The sequence below is a fragment of the Ananas comosus genome, linkage group 12 (assembly GCF_001540865.1).
Source record: "Ananas comosus cultivar F153 linkage group 12, ASM154086v1, whole genome shotgun sequence".
NCBI classification, from domain to species: domain Eukaryota; kingdom Viridiplantae; phylum Streptophyta; class Magnoliopsida; order Poales; family Bromeliaceae; genus Ananas; species Ananas comosus.
In genome coordinates this window covers 765,248-783,392 of record NC_033632.1, presented here as the reverse complement: position 1 = coordinate 783,392, position 18,145 = coordinate 765,248, and the positions used below count along the sequence as shown (strand labels likewise).

The window sequence follows — 18,145 nt, the reverse complement described above, 5'->3', positions numbered from 1 at the left end:
CGTGCTTATCAAAATCTAGAAAAGAATGTTTCACCCTGAAGAAATTACACAACACGAGGAAGAAAAGGGTTGTGCACTAAAACAGCGACATCACAGAGTCAAATTACTACTACAAAGAAAGACATGCAGACATGTACTGATTGATAGGCAAGTACATTAACAGCCGAAACACAAAATATTAGGAAAAAACAAACCAAAATATGACCAATTCATCAAAACAACGAAAGCAACCCAAACTAGTTAACGTAACAAAGTAGTACTATAATACTTAATAACACCAAGATCTTCAGCCATTTCAAAATATGCTTTTCACATCTTCAACCCTGAAATACAGCAGAAATAAAAAAAAAAAAAAAAAGGAAAAGAAAAGAAAAGAAAAAGAGAAAACCGATTAGTTAACTAATAAGAACCTATAGTATAAGGAGTAAAAGCCTATAATAGGTCTTAGCAAATTTGAAATCAGTAAAATAATTTCATAAAATTTGAATATTTTGATTTCGCTGCAAGAGAGAGATAGATGCACAGAAAACAAAGCAGTTACCTTGCTGGCGATGTTGTTGGAGAGCCAGTCAAGCCCCTCATACAACCCCTCACCAGATGTAGCACACGTGCTCTGAATGTACCTGCAATCACCCCCACAAAACAAATTCATAATGAGGATTCAAACAATAATAAAAGCTTTTCTTTAAAAAAATGAGGGGGCCAGATTTCAACAACTGAAAGAGATTACTGTGGTAATTGTTATCTGTTGATAGATTTGGACCATGATTTGAATTTATATCACTTAAGAATTTGAAGAAGTCTTGATGAAGGGGCAGCAATCTCATCATTGCCAAATATATATTGCATTATTTTCGTTAAATATGGACCCTTGTAAAATTACCTTAATTTTCATATATGCCCTTAAAATTCTTTATTTCTTATGTGCTTAATTCCTGCAAAAATGACCTCTTAAGACACTCTTTGTAATATGAAACCAACTTCACCCATGAAGCGGATGACACCCCAAGGGGAACATATGAGAAAATCCATACATTATGGGGTTAAATATGTTTATAGATGATCTGTGGGGGCATACATGTAAAAGCCCTTAAAATTTAAGGATTCTTCTTCTATGGACGTACACATCAGAACAAACAAAATTACAATAAAAAAAAAAAAAATTATACAGCTTGATTAAGAACGAGTGGTATATGATGCATAGATTACAGCATACCAGTGCCTCTGACGTAGGGAGTGAAGGCCAAGCTTATCGGTGATCTCAGCAGCATTCATAGCATTAGGGAGATCTTGCTTGTTCGCAAAGACGAGCAACACGGCATCGCGCAACTCATCCTGTCGCCATTACAAAGAAGATCATAAGATTTTTTTAAAAAAAAAGAAATATAACTAGTTAGTACTACTTTTGTGGAATTTATATTTCTTTTTACAAGACAGAAGAAAGTATTCTTTCCATTATACATTTTTGTAAGTATCGAAAGTTCGTAATATATTCCTATGCAATATAAAACAAGGGGCATTGTAATATATGAGGAATAGTCAAAGTTTGTCAAGGGAGAGGATGAGTCGACCTCATTGAGCATCCTGTGGAGCTCATCTCTAGCCTCGACAATACGATCCCTGTCATTGCTGTCGACGACGAAGATAAGGCCCTGCGTGTTCTGGAAGTAATGCCTCCACAATGGGCGGATCTGTTTTTAAAGAACATAAAATATAAACCAAAATCATCACCTTGTTAACAAAAGGGAATAATAATAATAAAATCCCAACAATCAAAATGGTATATCAGGATTAAAAAATGTTGCTCTCCAAAACTAATAGATAACTTAGAAACCAAAATTTTTTACTGCAGAATCTTCAACAGTGCCTAATAGACAAAAGGAAAGCACAAGTAGGACCAAAATTTGGTCAGAACATTCAACCAACTCCAGCAGTACATCAAATCCTTAACTATAAAGCAGTGGTACAAAAGAAAGAGCATACCTTGTCCTGGCCACCAACATCCCATACGGTGAAGCTAATGTTCTTATACTCCACAGTTTCCACATTGAATCCTGCATATTTAAGCCCAAAAAAATTACAATACAAACCGACAGAAGAAATCTGAAACAAAGTGCAATATTGATACATAAGAAATATATGGCAGAGAAAAACAGGTAAATAAGTCTTGATCATGTCACAGGGATAAAATAAAAACAACAACAAACAGTGAATCATTTCTATAAATTTGAAAGTCACACCAAGGCTAAATCAATCTAAATCTACAGCAGTTACCAATTTCGCTGTATCCGCCTTTCCCTTCTCTTTAAGACCCAGATCCATTTGTAATTTCATCCACCACTTTCATTTATTTCCTTTTTCAGAACTGTTTTATTTGTCATCTAAAGACTCCTACACTGAAAAGCATGTGCGACTAATTTCTTTTTTATTTTTTGGCAGCCATCTATTTTCTATCAGCTCACATGGCATCTGTAGCAGATAAAACTTGGTTATTATAAGAAATACAATACAATCTAAGTTTAATTGTAATTTTTTTTACTGCAAATGAGTTGTAAGCATTAAATATAGCAATAATGAGAACTTCCTAATAACTTAATTTCTCACATTATTTTTCTCATAAGCAACACAAGGGTAAGAAGCTTTTCCCAAAAAATCAGATTAATAGCATTTCCTCGTGGACCTCCTAAAATAATTCAATAGATCCACACGAACAAAAGAAAGAGCTATCCTAATTTCGCTGCAAAAGGACATGAAAAAGCCTATGAAGGGGAAATACAGTTGTTGCCTCCCATCAGCATAAAGAATTACAGTTGTTGACATTGACGGTCGCTATGGCAAACCTTTTTTAAAACATACCCCTAACAAAGCATGATTCTACTTTCCTAGCAATGTCCGCACATAACCATATAATACAGCATAACATGATTGCAAGCATTAGAACTTGATTCATAGCATTGGAACTTGAATCAATTAATAGCTCTCTACAAATTCCATTGCTTCCTCTCTGTTCTCTTGCTATATTGACGATGAAACAAATGGCAATTCGATGTTACCAAGTAAATATGTTGCAGATCAAATCAATGTAGTAGCAGGCTTCATCATTGCATAAGGAAAAAACTAAAAGGATCAAAGGCTCACCGATCGTGGGAATGGTGGTGACGATCTCTCCGAGCTTGAGCTTGTAGAGGATGGTCGTCTTACCAGCCGCATCAAGCCCAACCATCAATATCCTCATCTCCTTCTTCGCAAAGAGGCGGCTAAAGAGCTTCGTGAAGGTGAGCCCCATCTTTCCTCTCCTGTAACAACACACCACAACAATTCAACTTAGATCTCTACAGATCCCAGCAGATCCAAACCCTAATGCAACAAACTAACGCCAAAAACATATCAAACCCCCCAAATCTACAAGATCTAACAGGAATGGGAAGCCGAAACCAAGATTTACAACATCAAATTCAAATACTGCATTCGATCAAATAGAAAAGCTATTAATCGATAAAATCGATCAACAATAGTAATTAAAATCAACCCATCTAACAGCTAAGACGGAATAACAGGACTAAAAGACCACAAAACCTATAAAAAAACCGAGATCGATCGAAGACCCATGGAATAATAAAGGAGAATGATCGGAATCGAAGATCCAATCAAAATAAACATAGAAATGGAAGAAAAACCGATCAATCCATCAGTTACAACGATTTAAAAGGTGAATCGGAGATCCGAAACCCTAAGAACAACGAGATCGATCGCAGATCCAAGAGAGAATAGAGGAAAAGGATCGTAATCGAGGATCGGATCGGAAAACAGAGGTCGATTGGATTACCCGGACGATCTCTCGCTCTCGTCGCGCGCTTGGGATCGGAGTCTCCGCTTCTTCTTCCTCGCTTCCTCCTCCCTCTCTCTCTCTCTCTCCATTGCTCGAGATCTCGAGATCTCAAAATCTCTCTCTCTCTCTCTCTCTCTCTCTCTCTCTTCGCGAGAAAAGGAAGGATCGGAGAGAGAGAACAGAGGAAAACGAACGGTGGGTGGCTTAGGCTGATTCGCCACTCCGTTTTTATAGTGGGTGTGGTGCGGAAAGGAGAAAATTCCCCGTAGAACTGGTCTATAGACCATTAACTTTGTAGGTCGAGAAAAGAGCCCCAAATGACTAAATAGTCCCTGTACTGACCCGATTTTTTGGCCTAGTCCCTGAACATTTTTATTTAAACATTTTACTTTCTTCTTTTTTTTTTACAAAAAAGCTTCTACTTATTTACTCCTCACTACTAATTAAAATTTTTAAATTTATTCTGAAATTATAAAATATTTTTCCTGAAATCCAATCTATTTAGTAAATTCTAGAAAAATGAAGATATTTTAAGAAAAATCTTAAAACCAACAAGAATATTTGGATCCTCAACAAAAATATTTTGATCCAGTAATAAATAAAATATTTTTAAAATACTGAATAGCATATTAGATATTATCCCTTAAAACAATATAATTATGAGTGCTAGAAAAAATAAAATAATTTTTAGACATATAAAATCAATATTGAAACATTATTCTAGATATTAATATTTTTTTAAAATTTATTTTATGTTAGAAGTTTTAATTCTATTCTACACGAAAGTTTTAAAAGATTATATCAAAATTAAAACTCTCGTTATGTTCTGGAAGACAATAAAAAAGTATAGAGAATTAAAGGATTAAAATAAAAAGTTCAGGACTACGTTGTAATATTGGAATTTTACAGTGACTATTAATTAGATTTTGCTTTAGAATTGCTCAATAATAAAACAGCGGTGGGGGATTTGTTGCGCCTATAATTTGGTTGGGCTCAGGGATTACGTGGTGAAACGGGTGTAGGGATATGTATTATTAGGCGGAATATGAATGCGATGCTTCGCGTCAACCTTACGCACATGAGAAGCGTTGTAGCGCGACCGAACCGGACCGGAATCAGCATATGCTGTATAAGTTGGACCGGGCCGGATTTGGACCGGCACAGTGTAATAAATTTAAAAATTCAAAATGAGATACGAGAGATTCCAAGAGTTAAAAATTCAAAGCAGAGCTTCTTCAATTTATTGTATTTGAAATAGGATTACAATAACACAAAAGAAAATATAGATTTTCTTTGGTGGCCGTAAGTAAAATTTCAATCCACTTAAAACTTCAGAGCTAAAATATATATAAAATATTAGAGACTAAATTGCAATATCAGAATACTTGGGCCACTATCCGTTTATTTTACTATATGAATAGCAAATTTTGGGGGGAGAAAAAGAATTTAGGCTTTGTTTGGATTTGCGGGGAGATTGCGTTACGTACGGTGGGAAAGTACGTTGGAAAAATATTCTGTTTGTTTCTGTACGTAATATTGCATTCCGCATATTGCGATTAGTCGGTTACGCTATATTTTCTGCGGTCCCACCGGAGAACGCGAAAGCATATCCCTATATGCTTTTTTCACAACTCCATTTTATCTAATAGCGTTATATAGGCCTCAATACCAAACTAAGCCTTATAAATCGTAAGCAAGGTTCGTTACAATGGAGGTGGTAAGTCATTTTCAAAAAATACTTCTCACTTATAGTGAAAAAATCAGAAATGTTAACTTTATGTTATAATTCAAGAGCATGAGAATTGAATTTTATATTATCTTGTTGAAAACACCCTGCAATGCACTCTTTAACTTTAATTTTTTTTCCCTTGTCAAAAGAAAAAATTTTTTTCTATAATCCGCTACTGACATGTAAAACTACTGAACTAGCAATGGATTAGACAGAGAACACAAAACATGATTTGGGTGGAAAATATTATACAAAAAATGTTCACCAAATCAACAATGTGATTTACATGATTGCGGATCTCATCGCAAATCGCTAGTAAGATCGCAATGTTTTTCTCAGAGCTTGACACGATCGAGCTAAGCTAACTTAAATTCTTGTCATTTATAGTAGATCAAAACTCAATCTGGCTCATTTAATTCGTGTCAAATTTACATTACCCATAAAGAACTTATTAGGTATCCACCCACAGTATATACTTAACTAAATTGAATTGTGTAGTTCTGAGTATAAACATTAATATCACATCTTGAGATTATTTTCTCAACATGGCTGACGGTAAATTTTAATATTCTATAGTCTTTAGGTTAAGAGAGTTTACACGTGTTTAGTTGTGCCTTAAATTAAAAGAGCACGAGCTCAAGCCCAATCTCAAATCCAACCCAGGTTCAAGTTATTTTACCCTGAATCCCATTGTGTCAAGTGTCCTTTTTAAGTGCACGGTGCAATTTCGTCCTATCATATATTTCAATTATTTTCAATCGTGCTGGTACATTTGCGGTATCTATGAGCAATATCAAGCTCTAATTTTGTACATCCATTTAAATTTAGAGCCAATGTTCCATTCCAATTATGGTACCTTTTTTTTTCAATTAAATCAAATATTTCGACTAAAATGTGTAGGAATTTTTGAATTAAAAAAATTCAAATCTTAGAGTGCAAGGAGGCAATTTATTAGTTTGAGTTTCGAAATTTCCAACCCCTAGATTTTTTTTTTTTTTTCAAAAAGTGGTACAGCTCTCGAAATGAACATAATGAACAGATTTTTTTGTTTTTGTATACAAAAGATGACCATTATAAAAATTTTTAAAATTTTGAAATTCGAATAAATAGCAAATAATAAGGAGAGGGATGAGGCATCTCTCTCTCTCTCTCTCTCTCTCATGTATCTTAGCTATTTTCTTGGAGTAATCCTATATCTCTACAATAAAATCTCTATTGTTTTCCCAAAAATCTCCATCTCGCCCCTCCTATACTGTATTACTGTAGTCTATAAATCACATCACAAATCTCTCTCTAAAAAAAAAAAAATACAATTTCTGCAAAAATTAAAAAAAAAATCCCCTAGCTTTTCACTGCTACTATTTTTACTCGCCCCTTTTCTCCTCCATATCACCCCGACTCCGTTCTCTCTTTCTCGCTCTCTCTCCCTCTCTCTCCATTTCGTTCTCCATTTCGCGGAGCTCCTTCGAGGGAGAGGAGGGGGATGAGGCAGATCCCTTAGTCTCTCTGATCCCCGTCGATTTATCGCTTCCCACAGAGTTCGATCGCGCCCCCAATCGGTTTGATTCGAGGTGATTTGCTTAAAATTTCCGATTTTTAGGTTTATAGATGGAGTTCGGAAATAAAAAAGCTAAATTTTCACTACTTGTAGTTGCTAATTTTGTGCGCTTTCTCAGATTCCTGGTTTAAATGTGCACAGGCGGAGAGTATTTAGGATCTATACATGGTTTCTATTGAGTTTTAGGGTTTTTTTTAAAAAAATATAATTTTTGGCTTTAAGTTGGTTTAGACTTTTTCTAGAGTTGCTGCCATATAAAGAGACCCCATTTATGTGCTTGTTGTTAAGTTGTATTGATTTTCTTACTATATTTTTGGCTATAGAGTTGATTTAGAGTTTAGCAGGAGTTGTTTTTATGGAGGAAAAACAAAAGAATTTTTACTAAAGCAGTTGCTAATTTTGGACTTTTATGCTGATTCATGGGTTTATTTGTGTTGTGTTTGAGAGAGATTTAAAATCTATCCATCGTTTCCATTGAGTTTTTGTTTCCTTTCCAATTTTTTGCTTTAAAGTTGATTTATACTTGCCTTGGAGTTATTGCTATATAATGAAACTTCATTTAAGAACTCATTTTTAAGTTTTCTTTGTTACTTCTTATTGATTCCTTAGTGATTTTTATGAATGTGGGAGTTTTGGAAGGATTTTTTTTACCCCCCAACAGCAGTTACTACTTTTGGATTCTTACTCTATTTGCTAGGTTTTAAATGCATTGGGTCCAACAGGATTTAAGATCTATCCATTTTTCGCTTTGGGTTTGAATTGTATTAAAGATTTCGTCATGAACTTGGATTTGTTATTATAATTTTTTTTGGCAGAAAATGATAACTTTTTGTGTGTTTCATTCTTTGTCCATATATAAGCAAGGACTGCCTTTTTATTTTTGTCGGAATTTTGCATTAATTGAGCCGCTGTAGTGGCGAAAGCTCAGAAAATTCTTATCTTTAGAGAGAACTAATAGGAGATATTCATAAAAATTTGATTGAGATTAAATATGAAAGGATTGGATTGGATAGATGGCTCCAGAAATAAAGAGATAAAATTCACTGTGATCATGATAGATAATTAATGAACCATCCACATAGAGAAAGGTCAGATAAACTTATCTTTACTGTCCTTTTTTTTTAAAAAAATTTGTATATAATCTTATAATAGGGTGGTGCGGAGATTTTACGATCAAATATACTTAAGACGGTTCACATAATGTTTAGGATATGTACAAATTGGTGAATATATTATCATGATAATATTTTCATTTAAAAAATTTTGCTCAGTTTCTAATGATTGAGGGTAGCTTCATGGTTTTGGTCAGAAGTCGTATCATTATATATAATAGATTTAGATGCTCTGTGTGACTGTGTGTTATCTTACCTATCCTTGTAATCAGGCTTGGACAAATGACTAATGCAAAAAAGGGAACTGAAACTACAATCATGCCAAAGGATCGGATTGATTCTCCATCCTTTGATGAAGGTAGCAGTAGCGGCGGATCAGCTAATGGAGGAGCCCCTGTTTTAAAGAAGGGACCTTGGACTTCTGCTGAAGATGCCATTCTCATCGACTACGTTAAGAAGCACGGGGAGGGGAACTGGAATGCTGTTCAAAAGAATTCGGGCCTGTCGCGCTGCGGTAAGAGCTGCCGTCTCCGATGGGCTAATCATCTGAGGCCAAACTTGAAGAGAGGTGCCATCACTCAAGAGGAGGAGGATAAGATCATTCAACTGCACGCTATGTTAGGGAACAAATGGGCTAAAATGGCTGCTCGTGTAAGTAAATATTTTGTCCTTTGTACTGCAACCTTATTTAGCATAGTGATGCCTAATGACAGTGCATTTTGCAATAGGTCCACAAACTTTAAAAATGTTTTATTACCTAACCTTTCACTATGTTTGATTTAACTACCTCTCAATCAAAACTTGATGGTATTTGGGAACCTTTCTAATGAAATATTCTGTTATATCATGGAATGTTCTGTTACTTCATGGGATATTCTGTAACTTCCTCTTCCTCTTCTTCTTCTTCGTTGGTTTTAAACGACAAGCATCAAGTTCTAGCAGAACATAATATGAGTTTCTGTTCTCAAAAGTATCGAAACAGTAGGTTGCAAGATTGAAATATTTTACTCAATAAAATGCAATATAGTTGAGGTGAGTTCTATGCATTTTACCTTCTTTATCCTTGGTTTTGTTTTAGCCTATGCTTTTTGGTTGCAGCACATATGTCCGTAATTTTGTCATAAGTCTTAGTAATATAAACTGAACAAGTCTCACTTTAGCTTCTACCCTTCTTAATATATTGATTCCTCCTCCTCGGAATCTGTACTTGGTCATGAATTCATTCTGACGCATATAAAGCTGTGTTTAGTACAAAAAAATCCTCATTGTATAATAAATTCCAAGTCCTCCTTTGCCTGCGACTCTATTTTATAAAAAGGCATATTATGCATACAGTTAGCTTGCATACTCCCGCTGTTTGATAATGCTCTTGATGGTTAAGTTCTGTTGTATCTATCGATGAAGTTTGGATACTCCATCTGTAAAGAATGAAGTACATTTCATATAAAGTGACAGATAAATTTGCAAAAGAATAGTTATATATTTGATGTCTCAATATTTTTGGGTATGTGGAGAATATCAATAGACACAAGAACTATATTTCTTCAACATGGGGTTTTAACTGATTGGATATCTGGCACTCGTTTGGCTTCTTAAAAGCTCTAGACATCTCCGTTACTTGTATATCTTAGTTAAAGAGAAGTGACTTCTTGCTTTCTCATATGTCTCGATCTTGTATGAAGATCTATACTTCTTTTCCTTCAAACAGTTGTTTTCTGCAATTTCATTCTATGTGCTTTTTTTTCAGGTTATAGTGACAGAGGATGAGTAAATCGCCCTAAGGCTCCTTAACCTCTAATCATAGCTTTAGTTTTGTCCTTCGCCTTAAAATTTATGGATTTGAGTCCCTAGCCTTCGCTATTTGTAGCAATTCCATTTATTTCCTCCAAGTTGGATATATCCACACAATCACCACATAACTCCCGTGTAAGTGGCTTTTGACTTCTCATATGGTGATTATGTGGTATTCTATCCAGTATAAGGAAAAAAATGGGAACATAACAGAATGCTAAAGAGTACAAACAAATGGAAATGTTGGGGAATCAACTGAAATATTTTAGAGGTTGGGGGCCTGCGATGCAATATATGTGAAAGAGGACTATTTTATACAACCCTGATAATTTCTTTTTGAGATTTGTTTAAATTTTCCAGAATTAAACTCAAATATGCTTTTTTTCTTCAGTTACCAGGGCGGACAGATAACGAGATAAAGAACTATTGGAACACCCGGATAAAGAAGCGTTTGCGAATGGGGTTACCAATTTACCCAGAAAATATCACTGTTCAAGTACAAAACGAAAATCAGCAATCTCACGTCGCTAGCAGCTTTAGCAGCAGTTTCCCTGAAAGGCCAAACTATATTTTCCACGGAAACAATGTTGACTTGCCTTATATCATCTTCGACAATTTAAATGCCAACCCAGGAGCCTTATCCTACCTACCGCCACCAAACTCTAATTTTTCTCTCTCTAGCATGCGTATTCAGAGTTTGGGGGTGCAAAATCGTTGCTTCACGAATTCAATGAACCACACAAGACAGCTTAATGAAACGATCTCTCTTCCCACTGGGCTTCCTGTTGTTGAGCAACTCTCCAGTTATTCTTATGATCCTGACCCTGGCAGTAAGAACCCAGAAGCGCCTCTAGTGAGTGCTTTTGGTGGTGGCCATTCCCTTTTGAATGGCTTCTCCTCTGCTTCTAAGCCCCTTCAAGGGGCCGTGAAGTTGGAGCTCCCTTCACTCCAATATTCTGAGACTGATTTTACCACGGATGATCCTTGGTTAGATAAAGCAGTTGATACTTATCTGCAATCTCCTGCTACAATTCATTCGGTGCAAAACAACACTTTTGCCTCTATGCAAAATACCGGTCTTTTAGAATCCCTTATTAACATATCACCAACTGTAAACAGCTTGGAAAATCGGCCATGCCCAAATAGTTCTGGTTCTTCAGTTTTGACAACCAATGACTTGGCAGAAGCTCCTGAGATTAATGTCTACAACCAACGCTTGGTAGGTTATAATGAAATAGCTTCTCCGTGGAGTAAATTTCCTACTTTTTTAAATGAGTGCACGCCTCCTCTTTGCAGCAGCCCGCTTGATGAGCTTCCACCCCCCAACTCGCCTTTTGGTAAGCATCTGTACTGCTTTATATAATAATCTCGCTTTGTGTGTCTGGCCCTAGCTTATGTTGAAGCTTCTCTGTTCCAAGAAGTGGGACAGTCTAGCATCAGTCAAATGGAAGTTTGGACTTCTTGTTGTGGTAAGAAGCTGAAATGAACTTTTGAACCCCAAAGAGCATAAACTCTTAACTTGAAGTTTCTGCTTTTGTTGTCGTGGGAAGTTGTTGCGATTAGTGTTTTTTCAAAGAGTTTTGTAGAATTATTCTATCTAGGCCAGAAAGTTTCTGGCTTCTCCAAAAGCAGGAAGTTCTACTTCGTATCTTCTGCTGCTAGCTGCAGCACAAGGCTGTTTGACAGGGTTTTTCAATGTAAAGCAATTAGTCCTTCAGACAGCTCTACCTAGCAAGCATTTCTCCTGAAGCTCTTTATTTTAGATGCGTAACTTGAAATTCACATTACTAAAACTTCCACAGGATCGAATATTATCTTTGCTTCTGGTGAGCAAATTCCAGGCCCACGGTCAAGCGAACAAGAAACCCTATCTCGCCCGGATTTCTTAAGGCCAGACGAATTGCTTGATTCTAACTGGTTTCATGGAAGTTCTGAAATTGCAAAAGAAGATTATGATGTCAACGAGGTAATAACGGCACTTTTAGCTGAAGACTTTTGCAACAGGCCTGTTTCTATCGATTCAACTTATATATTCAGTAATGGGCTCGGCCTCAATGCCTTCCCGTGGAAGAACATGCCTCAGGCTTGTCAAATGTTCGAAAATCCTTGAGATCTTTTATCGAAGGGCTAAATTGCAGGAGACCCCTTATAAATATTGTGATTTTCACATTACCCTGCTGAAATTTAGAAACAACATCTTATCCTATTGGCACTCATGACGGAGGGGACGGGGGGAAGATGATGATATCTTGGAGTATGCAGGATTCAATATTTTAGCCGGAATTAACGGAAACTGCGATGTTTATTGGGGATTTCCTTCAATTTAGCCTGTACGTGAACTTAGATTTATTTCGGCTTTGGGTGATTAATAGTACTTTGCTAGTGTAGCCATTGCTTATGTTTCTTGTTTGTAACAGTAAAATATTAGATGTTATATGCTTGCTTTAAGCATTCGACGGGTTAATTAGGGCTAGTAATTTACTGTGAATTGTTGTTGAATAATATGAGGGAGATTAACGATGTTACCCGTGATACTTCAATTTCACATATGGAGGAGTTATTTGTTTTTCCTGTTAAATAGTTTACTGCTGCATGGCTTATTTTGTTTCAGCATTCAGAGTATTCTGTAGCTTTTGTTGCATTCAGGGTATTCTGTAGCTTTTATTTCAAGTGAATATCATTCGGAGCATGCTATCCGTACACTTTTAGATTACGTGTTCATCTCACATTCTATTCATCCAAAGATTCTTATTTTTCACTTGTTTTATCAACTTATTTTGTAAACTCTAGGATGCGTGGGGTGTAAAATTTATACCTATGCATAAGAGTCCAGATAGGTAGCATTTTCCTATCATTTATTGTTATTTTTTTTATTCCACTTTATTATTGATTCTATGGTTTATTTGATTTGAATTTGCATAACGTTTTTATATTATTGCATAGTAAATAAGTTGTTGGTCTCTCTCTCTCTCTCTTAAGTTGCAATAGTGGAGTGCCTCTCCATCAATCAGAATATATATATATATCTTCTGCTTTCGCAGTTGCACTAATAATCATCCAGATCATGTCCCATGCTATTGCAATCTCTGTGAATCATATCAAAGCTCCTTTTGCCAACCTTTGTTTCTCCTGCTACCTCATTTCACCGTTGCCGTCGAATTGTGAAACCTGCACAGAAAACAGCTTGGCTGGATCGTCGTGGTGCAGTTTGATGGAAAAGAGCCCTTGACGGACATCACTGCGAGAAGCGCTGTGAAGCTGGTCAGCACTGCAGTCCTTTGATGTAATCCGTCAATACAACTGTAATCTGGTGATCGATATCGATGCAGGCAGCATGGAAGAGAAGAGATAGTTGGTCTTACAGTTCCAGTTTGCAGTGCGCAGCATCGATTCGACAAGCGAAAGGGGACAATTTGTGCTCAAAGCTTACAATCTTTGCCGTCGCATTCTAGTTCCAAGGTTTCTTTTGAGTTTTTGGTTTCTTTGATTAGTGGAATTCATGTTTCTTCCCTTCTCTATATTATTATTATTATTATTATTATTATTTTCGCTTGTTTGTTGGAAGATGTAATCCAAACTTTCTCTAAGATTTGATGAGAGACATGGTTTATCTCCAAAGAGGTCAGATAAAGATATGATAGTTTAATGCCATCAAGGTGAAAGACATGATAGTCCAATGAACACAATAAAGCCTTATCACTGTACGTGAAAGAATTCTTTTTAGCTACGTTCAGTACAAATATATAATAGAAAGTTGATCAAAGCAATAGACATTTCCGCTGTAAGCAGAAACACATTGATGAAATTTGACATGTTTCTTTTTAGTAGGAAACATCAAAATAAAGAAAAAAAGAAGTCCAAATAAACAAATCTAACCACAGTTGAAGCATCTAGTTTGAACTACCATCACTCGACTCAGCCTCCATAGAAGACAAGCTTGAAAGACGCAGCGGCCGACTAGCTGCGCGGGGAGGCAAGACGGGCACGATCGGAAGGCGGAAATCTTCGCGAATATCCTTCAAGTCAGTGCCAAGAACATCGCGCTCTCTGATTTGAGATACCTCCCTCGATCTCGACTCGTTCTCCTCCACGCAAGCCAAACTCGGCGCGACCCAAATCACTCCTTTTGTAGATGAATCCACCTGCGGAGGTGAGTGACTGGAGCCACCTTTATCTGTAAAACAAGAGTAATTGCATGTTCGGCCTAACTTTTGAAACAACTTTACTATTCCGAAAAAGCAACATGAATAGCAATTCTAGATTAAAGTTTTTGCCATTTGCTAAACTGTTCAAGGAGAGGATATAGTCTATTAGCATTTCTAGTATATTTTCAAACAGTTTTACTCAATAGCACTTATGCAAAAACTGTTCAAGCTAAAAGTCCATTCCTATCGAGAAAAATGGTAAATAATGGCATAATCACACTATGATCCTACTGTCCAAGTATTCACAATAATTTCACGTACTTTTGGTTGGTCTGACACTGGGACAAGAAGGAAAGAAGAACAGGAGAAAACAATGATAAGATAATTGTCAATTGGCAGATGATAAATTACTATTTTTCGAAATTCCGTGACTCTGAAATAACAAAGATAAGATAATTACATGAAAACTCTTTATTTTTATATACTTTAGTTCGATGTATACATATAATTAACCAAATTACTCCCAAATTCTTTCTGAACTGAATTTTGAATTTTAAAGCCTGCATAGAGCAAAGCTTGTGATTGTGATAAGAGAAGTAAATCACTCCTCACCTGCATAGAGCAAAGCTTCTTCAAGTGCTGAAGCATTTGACAGCGACCTTGCCGACGGGCTAGAATCATAAACAGGGTCTGCGACTTGACTCTCATCGGCATGCGCCGCTTCGTTACCTGAAATATCGAGTAAAGAATCGATAAGCAACGATTATTATAATCCACCATAAATGGTTAACTATCCAACCATTACTTTTTAAAGATTATTATCACCTGGTTGTTTGAGATTATTATCTTCAGTCACTACCGCCTTCTCGTCATCCGAAATTGACGAAATTGACGCCGATTCTTCAGTTATTTCCTCCTCCATAGCTTTCGAATTATCTCCGCCGCTTCCTGCTGACTTGATCTCAGCCTTTATCTGTTCGTCGTGCATTGACTCGCCATCGTCGGACGATTCGCTCTCTACTTTAGGAGCTTCATTGTCGTGGCTCGTAGCGAGTTCACTCTGTTGGCTATTCACTTCATCCTCAACAATCTCCTTGTCGCATTCTTGATCATTTCCCGACGAAACCGTGTCGGAGTACTCTTGGCCTTCGCTCAGCTTGGATTCGCTCTTCTCGCTGAATTCTCTCTCTAAATCAGCGAAATTGGTCTCCTCGGTGTTCTCTTTCTCGGCAACGAAATAAGGTCTGAATCTCGAAGGCCTTAAGTCTTGTTTCAAGTCCCCGAGAAATGACTCGCCTATTGTGAAGCTCTCATGCCTTCTATATAACAAATCCCTCGGCGGAAGTGGAACAAAACCCTGATGGGTAGAATTGTTATTGTTACTGTTGTTGTTGTTATTATTATTATCATCATCTTTCCCTGCAGGGTTATTACTCTCATCTGCTTGTTCATAAGGAAGATCAAAAGGATTTCTGCTTGGTAAGAGGACCGAAGGAGCCGAACCCGGAATTGTGTCATCTGAATCGAAAGGAAGATCAAAAGGGTTTCTTCTCGGAGCGAAAACCTGAGGAATTTGGACTTGAAATTTTGATAATTCCTCTATGGTAGGCAAAGATTCATTACCATCCAAATCAATCAAATTCTTTTCCATTTCCGATCTCACGAACTTCCTTGCCCTCCTCCTGGCAATTAAATTTTCCAATCTCTGATTCCTCTCGATCTCAGAAGACCCGACGCTCATGAGATTCTTTTGATCATCCGCCGTCCATTCCACGACTTTAGCATGATCATCATCCTTCTCTTCTTGTGCTCCTTCCTCTTCTTCTTCGTCCTCGTCTTCCTCATCATCGTCTTCTTGATTTTCAGTTTCTTCCTCGATGCTATTACCGTCTTCCGATTCGCGATCATGAGACGATTGTGTTGACGCCGCATCAGAGCCGTCCTTCGATGCTGCTGACGGCTGAGGAGCCTCAGAATCCAACAGAGGGTGGAGCTCGTCAAGCATCGGGATGATCTCAGAGGCGTCGGATGAGGATATCTCCGACTGATCAGGCTCACAATCAGAAGCAGCTTCGCGATGATCAACATGATCAATCTCTACCTCTACCTTAGGCTTTCCACTTTTCTTTTGATCCTCCCCAATCTCACTTGGTATATTTTCGTTCTTTCGAGAAAAACCGTGATCATCTTTCTCTCTAACCGATTTTTTCTCGCTACGGCTCGCAACTAAAGCTCCTTCATGATGCTTTCTCACAAGAGAAGCATCCTTTGCTTCACCATTTACAAGCCTTTTACCCTCCTCTTTAGTTTCAGGCACATTTGGTTCACCATAACTTAAGAGGAGTCCGAGAAGAACCGCGGTGCATAGAATTGTAGGAAATGAAGCCAACAGAAGAGCGAAAATCGAAGGAAAATACCTGTATATTATGAGGAGAAAACACACAATACAAAGAATGAAAGGATGATCCCGAACACATCCGCGACTAGCCCTTCGCATATGAATTGGAATTTTCTTGATGTATCCCACTATTTCCTTCGAACCGATCGCCATTGCCGTCTATTAAGCTGTCCAATCTACATTACATAACCTGAGATATTGGAAACAAAAGAAGGAATAATGAGACTAATTCTACATAATATATATACACATTACACTATTCAATTCGTTGTGCGAAAATAACGAAAATAAGGTTTGCTTCAAGTAATACTAAGTTCATGTTGAATAGCTGTAGAAAAATAATTCATGAGGATCCAAGTGAACTATTATTAGGAACCACTATTTCACTATATATTGGAACAAACATCTTTAGGATCCAACGGGATGAACCAAATGTAGAACACAAACTTACATTCGTAACATAAATATAAAAACACAAACAATACTTCGATATAAGCGTAGTTTTATTATTCTGATTTAGCTCGTTACAATTGCAACATACAACCTCACAAAATGAAAGCACTTAGAACTAATAATTACCTGATATATTATCGACATTAGTTAAATAAAAGTCGAAATAAAACATTACATATGGATTACAAATTTGTACAAAATTTTTTTAAAAAAAGCTTTACGGATTTTAAATCTGTACCTCAGAATCGTGCATTGAAAATGATATTGATAGTTGTGAGAGAAGAAATTAAATGTATCATATTGCGACTCTTTTGAATCGAATTTTAATCCTCAAACTAATAAGAAATATATAATATTGATTAAATAAGAAGATTCATATACCAAAAATTAGGAGAAGGTGTTTCAAAGCCAAGAAAATTTGAGAAAAGCGAATGAAGGAAAGGAATAATTACCCATCATCCTCTTCATCATCATTTTACACCAAAAAAAAAAAAAAGAATTTTCACATCATCATATTTATTAGAAATAAATTTTTTTTTTTTTAAAAAGAAGCGAGAGAAGAGGATATGATTACCCAAAGCATCCACTGGAATTTTATTGGAATGGATCATAAGCATATATCAGATTAAAATAATAATAAAAGAAAATTCTGAGATCTCCTCCTAACCTCTCTTTCTCTCTCTCTCTTTCTCTCTCAGAAACAAAAATGAGCACGAATTATGGGGCGGAACCACGGCTAGATTTGGGCCCACCAGGCAGCCACGTGTCATCACGTCACAGGCTGGGATTGTTATGCGTGGCCATTTTGCAAACAAGGTCCTCCTCTCTTTCTAATTTGCAACGCATGGTCTCGATTTTGGATTTTTTTTTTTCTTTTCTGGAATTTGAGCCCGAATTTCTGCTGAAAGGTGATTTTTTTTTTTTTTTTTTTTGGGGGTTAAGAAAACCTTTCTCAAAACTGCAAAAACAGAAAAGAAAAATGATCCTATATTGCGAAATTAAAATAATAGTGTATTTCTCTTCTCATTGGCATTTAATTATTCTAATTTTTGTTTTCTTTTTTTCTTTTGAATTTAATAGTTTCTCGACATATTTTGTTCAAATGAAGGATAATAATATGAATGAAATTT

The 18,145-nt window shown here is 36.4% G+C and overlaps 3 protein-coding genes across 8 annotated transcripts; 1 reads left to right on the top strand and 2 right to left on the bottom strand.

Moving 5' to 3' along the window:
* Nucleotides 57–17,704, bottom strand: LOC109718625 (ADP-ribosylation factor 1). Of its 3 annotated transcripts, none has more exons than XM_020244940.1 (8): nucleotides 17,683–17,704; nucleotides 3,827–3,912; nucleotides 3,139–3,296; nucleotides 1,984–2,054; nucleotides 1,572–1,691; nucleotides 1,217–1,335; nucleotides 542–623; nucleotides 57–323 (listed from the first exon to the last, which is right to left on the bottom strand). In XM_020244940.1, exons 3-8 carry the CDS (start codon nucleotides 3,284–3,286, stop codon nucleotides 318–320), a joined length of 546 nt encoding a protein of 181 aa, XP_020100529.1. In that variant the 5' UTR covers nucleotides 3,287–3,296; nucleotides 3,827–3,912; nucleotides 17,683–17,704; the 3' UTR covers nucleotides 57–317. The 3 variants fall into 3 exon arrangements, with proteins under 3 accessions (XP_020100529.1, XP_020100531.1, XP_020100530.1); XM_020244942.1 differs by lacking the exon at nucleotides 17,683–17,704 and adding an exon at nucleotides 3,966–3,980 and having other exon boundaries at nucleotides 3,827–3,915; XM_020244941.1 differs by lacking the exon at nucleotides 17,683–17,704 and adding an exon at nucleotides 3,945–3,963 and having other exon boundaries at nucleotides 3,827–3,898.
* Nucleotides 6,816–13,583, top strand: LOC109718623 (transcription factor GAMYB-like). 4 transcript variants are annotated; one of them, XM_020244936.1, is made up of 6 exons: nucleotides 6,816–7,129; nucleotides 8,501–8,879; nucleotides 10,411–11,356; nucleotides 11,822–11,985; nucleotides 13,196–13,280; nucleotides 13,349–13,583. In XM_020244936.1, the coding sequence occupies exons 2-5, from the start codon at nucleotides 8,511–8,513 to the stop codon at nucleotides 13,229–13,231; spliced, it is 1,515 nt and encodes a 504-aa protein (XP_020100525.1). In that variant the 5' UTR covers nucleotides 6,816–7,129; nucleotides 8,501–8,510; the 3' UTR covers nucleotides 13,232–13,280; nucleotides 13,349–13,583. The 4 variants fall into 4 exon arrangements, with proteins under 4 accessions (XP_020100525.1, XP_020100523.1, XP_020100526.1 ...); XM_020244934.1 differs by having other exon boundaries at nucleotides 13,196–13,583; XM_020244937.1 differs by lacking the exons at nucleotides 13,196–13,280; nucleotides 13,349–13,583 and adding an exon at nucleotides 13,061–13,187.
* On the bottom strand, nucleotides 13,677–17,722 carry LOC109718620 (rho GTPase-activating protein gacV-like). Its single transcript, XM_020244930.1, has 4 exons — nucleotides 17,590–17,722; nucleotides 14,990–16,752; nucleotides 14,777–14,893; nucleotides 13,677–14,193 (listed from the first exon to the last, which is right to left on the bottom strand). The coding sequence occupies exons 2-4, from the start codon at nucleotides 16,713–16,715 to the stop codon at nucleotides 13,910–13,912; spliced, it is 2,127 nt and encodes a 708-aa protein (XP_020100519.1). The 5' UTR covers nucleotides 16,716–16,752; nucleotides 17,590–17,722; the 3' UTR covers nucleotides 13,677–13,909.

Coding starts and splice junctions, on each gene's coding strand:
- LOC109718620 (XM_020244930.1), bottom strand. CDS start 16,715: ATGGCGATCGGTTCGAAGGAAATAGTGGGATACATCAAGAAAATTCCA. Junction 14,894..14,989: donor TAATAATCTCAAACAACCAG/GTGATAATAATC, acceptor TCGATATTTCAG/GTAACGAAGCGGCGCATGCC. Junction 14,194..14,776: donor AGAAGCTTTGCTCTATGCAG/GTGAGGAGTGAT, acceptor CTTGTTTTACAG/ATAAAGGTGGCTCCAGTCAC.
- LOC109718625 (XM_020244940.1), bottom strand. CDS start 3,286: ATGGGGCTCACCTTCACGAAGCTCTTTAGCCGCCTCTTTGCGAAGAAG. Junction 1,336..1,571: donor TCCACAGGATGCTCAATGAG/GTCGACTCATCC, acceptor TAATGGCGACAG/GATGAGTTGCGCGATGCCGT. Junction 624..1,216: donor TCCCTACGTCAGAGGCACTG/GTATGCTGTAAT, acceptor GGGTGATTGCAG/GTACATTCAGAGCACGTGTG.
- LOC109718623 (XM_020244933.1), top strand. CDS start 8,511: ATGACTAATGCAAAAAAGGGAACTGAAACTACAATCATGCCAAAGGAT. Junction 8,880..10,410: donor GGGCTAAAATGGCTGCTCGT/GTAAGTAAATAT, acceptor TTTTTTCTTCAG/TTACCAGGGCGGACAGATAA. Junction 11,357..11,821: donor ACCCCCCAACTCGCCTTTTG/GTAAGCATCTGT, acceptor AAACTTCCACAG/GATCGAATATTATCTTTGCT.